Raw genomic sequence first — 13,484 nt, forward strand, 5'->3', positions numbered from 1 at the left:
TAAGCAAGCCTATTACTTTGACTGATTTTAAAAGAGGGTGCTCTGTTAGTATTACATGGATTGAATTACTTTTAAAATCATATCCTTTTCTTCTGAATAAGAATTATTAGGATTGATTTAACATCGAAATAATATCCCTTGTTTTTGGACAAGAATAAGTTTTTTTGTATGAGGATGAAATAAATTTTTTTTTTGCTTAATCATGTGACTTATGAATGAAGATATTACTGGACGTGTACCATCAATTTCCTACACTTATACAATTTAATGTTAGTGGTTTACCTTTGGTTTTTTTATGTTTTGTAATTTTGCTATCTATATCTCGCAACATATTCAGTTGTGAATCACCATTAGTTTCAAATTAAAGTCAAAAGGTTGTTAAGTTTTAACTTTTTTTTTGAGGGTGCGATTTGACATTTAGAAAGTTATCTCGTGTTTCTCTTCATCAATGTAGTTCAAGTCATTTTCACGTATGCATGACTAGGAACAACAAACTATATACTATAATGAAAATGGCTTATAAAAGATGTCTTTCTTTAAAATAATACCCTCGAGATTTATACGAATAATTAAATGTCACAAACAGAAATGTCACAAACAGAATAAATTCTTCAAATGGTGTTTAATTTGATTCTCTCTCTCTCTCTCTCTCTCTCTCTCTCTCTCTCTCTCTCTCTCTCTCTCTCTCTCTACGCCAATTGAAACAACTTGGTTGCAGTGCTGTATTGTGAAACTTAGTCTCATTTGTGGGAAGTTAGTGGGATTATTGAGGGAAATGACTTCGAATATTGCTTTTGAGAACTGGTTATTGAAAACCGTCTATATTTGGACCGTGAGTCCCAAGAAGGGAGATGCCTCATAGTGAACGACAAACCTCGTTTTCCCAGATATCATGGCATGCAATAATGAATCCAGGTAAAAAAGTCTCAGGTAAAAAAGTCAGAGAAAAGAAGTCACAAGGAAAAAAAGTCACATTCATCTTTCCTACTATGGGATTCAGAACCGATGGAACGCTGTTTTTCGGCAATAACTTTTTATCAAATCATCGGATAAAAGTGAAAGCTGGCAAGTGCATATTTTATAACCCTACCTAATTTTTACTAGCATTATTTAGTACCAAAGTTTGATAGTTTTGATATTTAAAGAGTAAAATGAAGACGCCGATGCCGGAACCGAGAAAATCACAGAAAAGGGTCCAAAACCCATTCGTGAAGTAAATATAATACGACGTCATGAGGCTCCGCCCATCCACCAGGTAGGCAGGATATGGAATTGTCCCCGTGGTTGCAAGATTACATTGTTACGGCCTGCCACTTCGTATACGAGCGAGAAGACCAGTGGTGAGATTTACTGCAGTGTGAATAAGTAATTATTCTATAATGGGTAATAGTTACTTGGCAACGCTCATTTAAGTGTAAAACAAACCAGATTGTCTTTTTGTATTCCCGCCCTGAATAGATGTAGATCTAACAAATGAGATGTAGACTAGTTCATTATGTGGATGAGTTACATACATTGAATTATTTATAAAGGAGAAACAATAAGAATATCACTAAAATGGAAAAATTCCAAGCTAACAACTTAACAGGTCTGCTCACTTCCCCCAAATCCCCCATGTAGGTGGAGCCTTTTCTATCTCCTTATTGCATCGGTAGGTGTATTGCCTCGAAGAACAGGTATACAGCTTGAGATATGCCATATCCTACGCAGTTACCCCAGGTGGGAGGCGACCCAACCCTAGGGTAGACCTTATCTCTCTTGGTCTCTCTTGGCCTTGGTCCCAAAACTGTTGCGGAAGCCCAGTTTGGAACTCCGCGCATCTGTGGGGCTGTCCCCTTGTTCATGTGCCTGTGTGTCTCACGTGGCCAGCCTTGGACCCTCACCTGACGCCCTTGGAGTAGATTTCCCTTCCTTCATCTGCGCCTTCTACGAAGCGGACCCAGCAAAGACTTGGTAAAGTACAAGTCCAGGGGCAGTCATTGTACCTTATTCGATATTCCTCCCTGTTATTTCCCTGTGCCTGGGCTTGCGCGATTTTTCATTGTTACCTTCGTCAGTTCCCCACAGCTGTGCTCCCTTATTCTATAAACTGATCCAGTTTAAGAGCTGTGGTTCCCTTGAATATGGTGTATTAATGCTTATTGCTTGATTGACCTCCTGATATTAACAATTGCAAAGAGAATTTACTGAAGGAGATAACATAAGTTTGTGGTTGTGTTCACATCCTTCCCCCTCAATACAGTAATGTTTTAAGTAGTAATTCATTTATTTCTTGCCCTCTGAGGAAGTTCTGAGAACGTAAATTTACCTTCAGCAATTCTAAGTGTTGGCGGCATCACCACACGTGTCCAACCCTTTGTGTGTGCCACACACATGATTATAAGACATTGTGTTGCAGTTATTCCTACTGCATCCCTACCTGCTGTGTGAAGTAGATGTCCTCTTCCTTGTAAGAACTCTGACTTATATTTCGTGCTGTAAATCTCTACACATGCCCCGAACACATGTTCCAGTGCTCGAAACAACTTTTCCAGTACTAGATCGGCCCTAGATGGTCATTAGCGTCCTTGCTGGCATCTTGAATTGGCAGATTAACTAGAAGTGTAAATACATCCCCTGTAAATTTAACCGTTAGTGTTCCTTACACTTTTCCCTTGAATTTTTAATCAGGCCCATTTTCTATTTACAAACCGAGTCTGAATGAGGTCCTAGGGTAGTTAGAGCAATTGTTATCCAATAAAAACTCTCCTCAAGTCTCCCATTTGTAAAATTATTCACTTTTGTGGCGTGTTTATTTCAAGCCCATCAGGCATTTTCTTTACCTGTTATGTACCCACCTTTTTGGTGTATTAAGAACAAACTCACTGAGCATTTTTTTTACCCAACATGTATCCACCTTTGCAGCGTGTTTACTACAAGCCCATCGGGCATTATTTTTAACCACGTATGAGTCCAACTTTGCGGCATGTTTAGTACTGGCCCGTTGAGCATTTTTTATTTTAGCCAGTATGTATCCACCTTTGCAGTATGGTTATTATAAGCCTGTCTGGGATTTTTTTTACGTGGTATGTATCCACCTTTATGGAGTGTTTAGTACAAGCACGTCAGGCATTTATTTTTTACCCTGGTAGGTATCCAGCCTGTTGGACATTTTTAAAAACTTGTATGCATCCAACTTCGTGGCATGTTTAACACAAATCCGTCAGGCATTTTTTCAAAACCCGTTATGTATCCACCTTTGTGGTATGTTTATTATAAGCCCATCCAGGAGTTTGTTTTACCCCGGATGCTCCTGCAGGACCCACGGAATATTTGACTTTTCATTGACTGGCAGCCAGGAGCATCCATGAGCGCCCGGACAACCATGATACAATGAGGACTCACCACCAAGATTCAGTCCTCCAGCAACCATTGCTGTGATAATGCCCTGGCAGATCTGGGCGAAACGTCACGTCAAGAGAGAGAGAGAGAGAGAACATGTAGCAGCAGTAATAAAGATAATTCAATAAGACTATACCGGATTTGACGATCCCCTTTGGCACGTTGCTTGCCAGTTTTAGCAACATTGAGAAATCCTTGATAAGGAAAATAGAGAAGACTAAACAAAATTAATGGAGCCGATGCAGCAATCCTTTTTAACAAGACCTGTTTAAAAGAGGGTCTACTCCCGGGAAAGAAATGAACAAATGTCTTGACAATATGCCGAAAGTGATACAAACAGACACATAAAGATAGAGAGACAGACTGATAGACCACCTTGCAGTGAAGGTAGATCGCTCCTGATTTAGCGCAGTCAAAAAGAAAACCAGATGAAAATGTCCAGAATAAGAGGAAAGTATATTGCGAACAGTGACATGTACGTTTTAAAGGCGAATTTAGCAATACGGGCTATTGGGAGTCTGTAAATGTAGCTTTGAAGTGATTTAAATACAAACAGTCTAAACGGAAAACAGTTACTAAATTGAACTGCTGTCAAACTAAATGAGAAAATCAGAAAAAAATGGAATATTAATCTGCTTTGCTATCTTCGGATTCTAATTCTTATGCGCTTTCAACGTGACAGATTAAAAAAGGGACTTTAATCTTTTTCAAAACACTTTTTGATTTAGATTTGTCTTGTTACGCAACTCATACCTTTTTATAAGCATATTGTAGATTTCTCGTAGAAATGATCGAGTGATATTAGCCCCTACTTTTTCCCGGTATTTCTAATTATCGCATACAATATACCCTTTGTCGTTTAGCAACAAACGTAAAATAGGAACAGTCATCATCGAAAACGTAATAGTTCAGCTCATTTTATCGGACCATAATTTCTCAAGTGGTTTGGGAAATATAGCATAAAAATTTACAAGGAGTTTGTATGTTGCCGTATAGAAGGACGTTACGTAAGGAATGAAAATTATTTATTCGTTTAAATAATAAACTGGCTGTTCTTTTCATGTAACATCGTACACTCTTAGAAGTTTCTGTACCTTACCAGGACTTTAGATTGTAGGAAATAGAAAAAAGTGACAATTTAACAAAACGGCGTAATCCATTAGAAAAAATCAATGTTGAAATGATTTAGAAGATATAGGCAGTTTGAACCCACCAAAAAGAGTTGTCAGTTATTTAGCGTAAAAGAAGCTTTGAGCATTCAGTGGGTTACATACGTTTTATTTCTTTTTTAACGTTATTGTCGAATCATCGAAGTCTGTACAATTCTTGATGAAACGTCGACATTTTTCAGATAAAAAAAAAATGCATTGCTTACTATTACTATCTCGATGGTTTGCCATGCAATGAGCCTGAACCTATCCAGCATTGAAACATGTTACTCTGATATTGGCACATAACCAGTGTTTACCCGCCACCACTTGGCAAGAAAGTAGCTACTAATTTAGTGTGCTGGTCCTATCTTAGCAATTATTTAATTTTCGTAGTCGAATTCTTTGGTCTAACTTCGCTGACCTTTGCAACATGATTCATCCCGAAATTATTTCCCACCTTCTCTTAAAAACTGTTGCCATCTGGGAAAATATTTTTCAGTTGGGATTTATGATTTTTTAAGAGTTTAAGTTGGAACCGGAAGTTGCTTTGTTAAAACTTTCCACTAGGGGATTTAGTTATTTAATTATTTATTTTTCATCTTTTTTTCGCCAGTCTGGTAAATGATGTAATCGATGAACTGTTTACAGCATACTTTTAACTCAACACATCCCAAGGCATCGAAACAGTGTGATAAGATATTCTCTGATCATCATTCAGATGTAGAGATTCGGGGCTGAATATTCATGGTACATCATAGGTATCGTGAAGAAATGATCATTACATATGTGAAAAGATTTCCCTTCGAAATCACGTAAAGAAAATGACATGTAAATTATTTATATAATATTGGAAGGCCAAGAAGGAGGGAACTAGAGTAAACACTCACAATTCATATTATGTCTGATAATTATGAAAGGGTTTTGAATTAGAAACAAAACAGAGCAAAGGGCTGAGAGGATAAGCGCAGTGTGAGCCTAAACAAAGAACTGTATAGATTACGTTATGTGAGAAACTCTGGAGTGAAGAAAATTTTTTTTGTGGTATGCATGGACTTAGTGTTCAGGAAAGTTAGGCACGTCCCGACAGATAACATAAAATAAAAATTTAATAAAAAAAATAAGAGAGAGAGAGAGAGAGGATACGTTGACATGGAAGGAAGTATATTTCAGATAAGATATGTAATATTTGATAGTAGACTGTTACAATATTAGTGAATCTTCATGAGTTTGATACCATATTAAGATTTTTATTCATATGAACGTACAACATACCCAGCTATCCTTCACCTGTAAACTGTGACTACACATTTGAACCAATAGCAGGCATAAATATTCACTAATAGTGTAACAGACTACTATCAAATATTACTTATCTTATCTGAAATTGACTCTCTCTCTCTCTCTCTCTCTCCTCTCTCTCTCTCTATCTCTCTTTCCTTGTATTTTTACTTTTTATCTATGTTTTTGGAACTGCCGTGAGTGCCTCTCTCTCTCTCTCTCTATCTCTCTCTCCTTGTATTTTTACTTTTTACCTGTTTTTGAAACTGCCGTGAGTGAAACCCCCCCCCCCTCTCTCTCTCTCCTTGTATTTATACTTTTTACCTATGTTTTTGAAACTGCCGTGAGTGCCTCTCTCTCTCTCTCTCTCTCTCTCTCTCTCTCTCTCTCTCTCCCCTTGTATTTTTACTTTTTACCTGTTTTTGAAACTGCCGTGAGTGCCCCTCTCTCTCTCTCTCTCTCTCTCTCTCTCTCTCTCTCTCTCTCTCTCTCCTTGTATTTTTATTTTTTACCTGTTTTTGAAACTGCCGTGATTGCCTAAGTCCGAAACTTCAGGAGAAACTAACCCTGCCAAAAGCATTAAAGCATTCTCTACATCACTGTGCCTTCAGCCAGAGAAGGCAGGGAATTATGTCTGTACTTTGATGGGTGAATGTGCCTATAGCACACAAGAGCCCTTGATCCTTGGTGGGACATAGGTTATGTTTAACGAATGTGAATTGTAGCTACCATTTCATTCTATAAATCTCAGATTTTCACGCATTTTATCTTTACCCTTGATAGGTATAGGATACAATAAAATAAAATACTGGACATTACATCTGGTTGCGGTTAGGCAGCGAAATTTTATCTGTCTACTACTGAATAAAAGGTACATAGGACGACATCATTTTTGCAGAAATTAGATTTTCCTTACATTTCGATTGATTTTATTCATATGCTCTTACGTTATTCGACAGCCAAATGGCAATCCATGGGTAGCCTTTTTCTAGTTTCTATCTTATTTACGTTTTTTTTTATTCAGCTATAATATCGAGGCGCTCAAATGTGGCTACTCTTCAGATTTTCTATCTGGTGATGTAGCAGGCACTAGCTTTCGATTATACATAGTTTATAGGAGGAAAAAATTCTTAAAGTGAAATTGTTGCGAAAGAGTATGTATTTTTTTTTATTTCTATAATAAGCCTTGCGATAAATAATTTTAGAAGAGTATAACAGCACATACTTAAATAACATAAAATGATGGTTCATATATTACAAAGAAAAATCAACTAACGCTTGAAGAATATCTTAGGGAGGTAACATCAGCAAAGAGCGAGATATAGCTGTTTCTTTATTCATTTCAACGAATTATTCTGCGCTCAATTAACTCTTCGAAAATGGGAATAAATCTTTTGTGTATTTCACACTCGGCGGCAGCCATTTTTGAGTCCTCTTTGCGGTGTTTATCTTTAGGCGGTTGTGCCTGTACTGCTGCCTCCTCCTCTTGCTTTCCTTCCTTTTCTGGGTCACCTCCAAGGTCGGCCTTTGCATCCTTCCACTCGTCGTCGTCGTCTTCCCTCGCTGCCAACATCGGTATCACTGACAAAGACCAAATAACTCCAAAGAGGAGTTTATCGTCGCACTCTCTCAAAAGCTCCTGAAATGTAAATGGCACCTGAACTTTGCCGGCGTCCATCACGTTCCTGAAGGAACTAAAATAAGTCTGGAGGAACCCTTCCATATTCCTCCTTCTGTCGATTCCGCTCACACAAACATACAGAAGAAGGCTGATATCAGTTGCCAGAGAGGCCTTTCGTACCTGCTGGAAGTCAAGCAGAGCAACTTCAACCGGGATGCCATCGTCGTTGTATCTGGGGAATGTCATTAGATTAGAATATAATTTGTTTTTGGGGCTTTTACCGTTCATTCAGATGGTGTAAGAACAGTGAATATTAAGAAAATTAAGAAAAGGGGCATTGGTTACATGTTATTGGATCGTTAAAAACTATATTATCAAAATGTTGAACATGTAGTATCAATACAGGGCCACCTATACATTGATAATAATAGGGAATCCTTAATTACCTGAACATTATGTTTGTGGTGATGCAGTCAGCATGGCACAATGTGATGAAAGCTGAGCTCCTGTGCATCTGCTCTTGAAGGATTGTATAAACATCTGGCTTGATTTTTCTTAGCCATTTGATTACCCTTTCATCGGTGTTTAGTGTTTTCAATATAGCAACTGTATTTTCAATATTGCCATCAAACAACGTCTTGAAAAATGCAGTCGCATCATCTGTTACATTGTACCATTCCTTTTCAAGGAAATGATACTTGATGTCAAAGTTTCGTCTACCAATCTTATCTTTCAGCAAAAGGGAACTAGCATGAAACCTTGCCAGTTCCTGAAGGACGATATTAGTATGCTGAATATCAAAGCAGTTTTTCTCCCTGAACTTTCGAAACCCTCGATAACGGAGATCCTTCATAATCAGGAGCATTTCATCTGGGTTGTGGTTCAAATATAAGTGCTTTGGGGTACGAAGTGGTTCAAGACCTGCAACTCTTAGTTGCGTATTCAGTGCAGGTAGAAGTTCTTGGTAAAAAAGAAGCTCTTTTCTACACCCTTGAGTGAGCATATCTTTTAAGGCCTTCATAGGTTGCAGTGGGATCATTTTCACAATGTAGTCCGCTGAAAGTTCTTTCATTCCAAACTTGAAATTGATCTTGACAGTTGTCACTATGCCTATGACGTCATCAGACTTTTCAGCATGCTCCTCCAGAGTCCATGAGGTTAATTGAGCAGCTGGACCCATGTCCTTCTGCAGAGCTGCCTTCAGATAGACGTCTGTTAGAACTTCTTTGGCATTCAGCTGCAGCTCCATTGGGATCCCCTTTGAAGGTAAAAATCATGGTGAGTGATACAACTATTTTTAATGGGACCTTTAAATAATTACAGAATGGATACAAAAAAAGATACCATATGAAGAAATGAAATTGAATCTATAAGTGTACTGGTGAACTAAAAGGAACTAATAACATCATTAGAATATGCAAAAATATTATTCCGAAAAATTATTTTAGTATCACTTGACTAGGTGGAAAGATTCAACACCAGTATGATAAAAACCAGGCTCTAACTTCATGAATGGAAAGAATTAAATTATAAGCGTTAGAAATTTGACAAGCCTTCATGAGATTGGGAGACCTAAGGAATATATTAACTAAAGAATATAGTCTCATAACTTATGAGACATTCCCTTATGGAAAGATTATAATAATTGTATTTTCAATTTTGTTATTACCTTATTCTTAACTTACGTACATTCTAATGGAACAAGCTGAAAAGCCATTGATTTATACAAGAATTTACTAGAATAGTTAGCAAAACCTGAAAAAGAGAAAACGATAGTCTCAAACGAATCAGTCCTAAATATAAAAGAATATAATTTGTGGTAAGAATGGGTCTAAATATGCCAAGGCACAAGAATACAATAATTCAAGGTGACTTTCATTACATCCTTGTGCAGTTATGCCTTGGAGTGATGCTGACATAAAGGAAGGCTAATAATACTTTTGACATTGCCAGAGCAAACTCTCTGAAGGTTCAGGCATTGTCTACGTCATACTTGCAAGTACAGGGATCCTTCGGAACAATACCGGAATGCATATGTAGTGTTGAGTTATTTCACAAGCTTCCAATTTAGTCATCTAATGGTTGGTTTTCTCTGTATGATGCGGTACTGAGAGGATATTGGTAACTGTTACAGGTTAATCATGCATAAGCACATTCTTTGTACCTGCTTTCTATTTCCTCTCTTTCTTTCTCACCTTTTCCTATCAATTGTCCCTCTTACCAAGTCGATTTCCCTGTAGAGCTCTCCTATGTTTATAGTCAGCTGATTGTCCATATGGCCGTTCATCAGAACCTTCAAAAAAGAAAATGTAGGTTCGACTCCCATATGTTCCTCTAAATTTATTTATTATAGGATTTGAGGCTTTTCTAAGAAAGCACGTGCAAAGATGTTACGAAATCGTGCAGTTTAGTGATCCTTGGTGCCAATACAGTGCATAGAATCAGAGAATGTGACCAGAAAAACCTAAATATTTGAGCGTGTTCGAACTAAAATGAATTCTCATAGTTGTTAGTGATGTAATTGTTTACGTTCTAACCTAGTCTGTTGGTCAGATCCCATTCGTATTCCACTTAGCAAGAAAAATCATTTCAATTACCAATTTGGACGCAAAGATCATAAAAAAAGTAGGAACCGAAGCACTAAATTTATTTGCTATTGTATAATACACCAAAACCAAACTCGCCCTACACCCTTTCGTCAATCACTGTTGTGGGAGAACTCCTTTAATCCTCTTTTTTTGTTTGAGTTGTCTGCTTTAATTCCAGGCTCGGACCTGGGAGAAATGATAATTCTCACTCAAGGCAAGCCAGCGACTGGCAGAGAGGGAACTTGGCTCACGAGGTCACCATGCCTAGGCGAGGTGCCCACTACCATCATCTGGATGCAAGACCCTCATAATCTCCAGAGGTTATAAAACTGCCCCATATCAATTTTCGACTACAGAATAGAAGTTAGTCAGCTGTGGTTTCTGATGATATCTTGTATGTAATATTGGCTTCGCCACTCATTCTAACAACAGGTATATGTATGTATGAGACTTTTAGTCCTTCTCGTGGTCAGGTCGGCAACGTGACCTCTTTGTAATCAACGGACCTGGGTTCGTTTCCCGGTACCGGACATCACAATTTCCTCAAATTTCTCTAAACTTGGAGCATCAGGCTTTGCAGTGACGAGCGTATCCAAAAAAGAGCAAAGAATTCAAGAAGTTAAGAGGGCATTGTGGCTATTACAGCATATGTATCTGGTAAAAAAGTGACCAGTAGATTCTACTACACACACACACACACACACAACACATACACACACACACTCATATATATATATATATATATATATATATATATATATATATAATGATATATTGCTACAAGTGTCCTTCTGACACTTGTTTCATCTTTTCCTTCTTCCAAAACATGAGGGTAATTGAAACAAATGGTGGAATTGAATTTTGTAGAACACAGAGTAAAGCAAAACCATATTGTTGTGATGCTTTGGTGACCCATGAGATATTCTGTCTTAGCTTTTCTTCCTGTTGTTCCTTAACAGCATCCCAAACTATAACATAAAAATGTCATTTTAATGTCGTGTCAAACCTGATTTATTGCCTGTCATATCTTTGTCTTGGACATCACCATCCTAAATCCAATTAAGACACTGGCCTGGTGATGAACTGCAAGCGACTGAAGTCCTTCCGCTGACCCTCTGGCTCAATCTATGCACATCTCATCCACGGACAAAAATAACTAAACTGGAAGTTGACTTGTCGGCTTTCACCTACTATTCCTTGCACTCAATCCTTGTTCCAAACTATTTTCCTATTCCCATATTCCTATTATCCCGTCTCCTTCCGAAAATCTTGTGATATTGGTGATATTGTGATATTGGTGATATTTGTGAATTCTTTGTGGAAGTGTTATCATATCTCTGTAAATAATGCTAACAGTAATTTTGTTGTATTAAGATTTCATTTAATATTTTATATATCTCAGGTTTTGCCTAGTTTTCACTTTGCATTTGATCATTCATATAAGCTTATCCGTTGTTGGTATCTGTGTTACAACATTACCTGCTTTGCAGATTCGTGTACACTTCCCCCATTGTGTGCCACCTTCTGTAGTTCAATAGTGCCAATCAACATTTACTGCCAGTGCCCCTCTTGGGATAGTATTCTTGAGATTCCAGTATGAGCAATCCTTGCTGACAATGCTCCGCCCACTTGTGTTGTGTTACCATTATTATTAAGAGTTTGATCTATGTATAGATGCACCATTTGTTGATCGCCCGATTTAGTGTTCATTGCTTGCAATCCAGTGGCATTCTTGTTCTTGATATTATACATAATTCCCATTAGTGATTCTGTGCCATGGTGCCATGGAGAGCTCCTGTAACTTTTATTTTTCTGGTTACCTTATAGAATTATATTTGTAAGTGGACATATTACATTCAATCCTTTTTTGAAAAGTAATTTTAGATTCTTTTAACGTATTTACTGTTTTAATTTTTTCATTATTATTGACAGGGCACCCTTAGTCAGTTTGTTGTTTCCAACAGGCATTTTTTAGAGTGGAGTCAGTTCCCCCCAGATTTTCCCAAAACAAAACCATACACCCCGACCTGCCCTGTGGTAATATAAATATACATATATATATGTATATATATATATATATATATATATATATATATGTATATATATATATATATATATATATATATATATATATATATATATATCGACGATATATCGCTAGAAGCTCTCACTCTTTCTTCAGGACCAAGTGACAAAAGAAGTCACAAGTGGTTGTAAAGTCACCACTGCGGCAGCAGTACATAAACATAAGAACAGTATTAAAAGTATTTAGAATTTAATTTTATGAAAATATCATTTCCAGAAGCTCGTCCAGTTTATATCTCCCTGGGCAAGTGTTGATCAAATCAGCATTATTTTTCTTTATCATACACAATTCAACAATGTTTCGTTTTGTAATGTCTGTTTCGAGTTAACAGCATGGTTATATTCAGCCATGTGCTGGAACAACATAAAGGATGTGTTTCTAGTTCGAACGTTACATTTATCTGAATCAAAGGCACTTCGCTCCATATAGTTTTATGACATTGATTGCAAGGATCTCATCTACAACCATTCTTTTGTAAAGGGGGAATTCCTAATTAGGATGTGATGAAGAGCAGCAGATCTTAGAAACAACTTTAACATTGGTTTTAGTAATCTAGGGATGGACATGAACTGGTTACAAATTAACGAAATAAGAGGGGCTTTGTTACAATCATTTTTAAGTACAACTTCATAAAAGGTTTTTTTTCCTTGACAAAATGTTGCCTGTAAAAAAAATCAATTGAATATTTAAGATTCGTCGAGTTTTTTAAAAAACAGATGATGTTGCATGCATTGCTGCTATACAAGCTGCTTTGCATGCCAATTGATTTTTTTTAAACACTTGAACCTGAATAGGTTTGAGTACATGAAAGTGCTTGGTCCACTCCTTATTTCAATTCCCTTCTAGCTTGGTGACAAAGCAGACACACACACACACACACACACACACACACATTTATGCATATTATACTTTCTTGAACTAGTGACTGCTCGAGACCTTTCATCCAGGTAATCCCTTTTGGAGCTCAAATCCTCCCTGAAAGTGCAGATGAGCCGGTGAAGCCCACAAGTATAAGCTATTCTCAAGGCATCGACAGTTCGATGCCATATATATATATATATATATAGTATATATATATATATATATATATATATATATATATATATATATATATATATATATATATATATATATATATATATATATATATATGTACATTTATATATATACATATGTTAATATAATATATATAACATTATATATATATATACCATATATACTATTATAATATATATATATATATATATGTATGTATTGTATATATATATAAGTATATTAATATATATATGTATATACATATATAGTTAGGTAGGTATAACATAATATATAGTATATAATATAGGTATATATATATGTATAGTATATATATATATGTATGT

General features: G+C 36.6%; 1 protein-coding gene across 1 annotated transcript; it reads right to left on the minus strand.

Annotated features, from left to right (window-relative positions):
* Nucleotides 1-6,951: 6,951 nt before the first annotated feature.
* On the minus strand, nucleotides 6,952-8,729 carry LOC135225817 (uncharacterized). The gene is made up of 2 exons (XM_064265339.1): nucleotides 7,878-8,729; nucleotides 6,952-7,663 (listed from the first exon to the last, which is right to left on the minus strand). Exons 1-2 carry the CDS (start codon nucleotides 8,678-8,680, stop codon nucleotides 7,153-7,155), a joined length of 1,314 nt encoding a protein of 437 aa, XP_064121409.1. The 5' UTR covers nucleotides 8,681-8,729; the 3' UTR covers nucleotides 6,952-7,152.
* Between the last annotated feature and the right edge of the window lie 4,755 nt (nucleotides 8,730-13,484).

The sequence above is a fragment of the Macrobrachium nipponense genome, chromosome 13 (genome assembly GCF_015104395.2).
Source record: "Macrobrachium nipponense isolate FS-2020 chromosome 13, ASM1510439v2, whole genome shotgun sequence".
NCBI classification, from domain to species: domain Eukaryota; kingdom Metazoa; phylum Arthropoda; class Malacostraca; order Decapoda; family Palaemonidae; genus Macrobrachium; species Macrobrachium nipponense.

Bases quoted from the DNA above. Each gene is read 5' to 3' on its own strand.
- LOC135225817 (XM_064265339.1), bottom strand. From the start codon at position 8,680: ATGGAGCTGCAGCTGAATGCCAAAGAAGTTCTAACAGACGTCTATCTG. The intron at 7,664-7,877 runs GTAATTAAGGAT...GACATTCCCCAG, and splicing joins ACCACAAACATAATGTTCAG to ATACAACGACGATGGCATCC.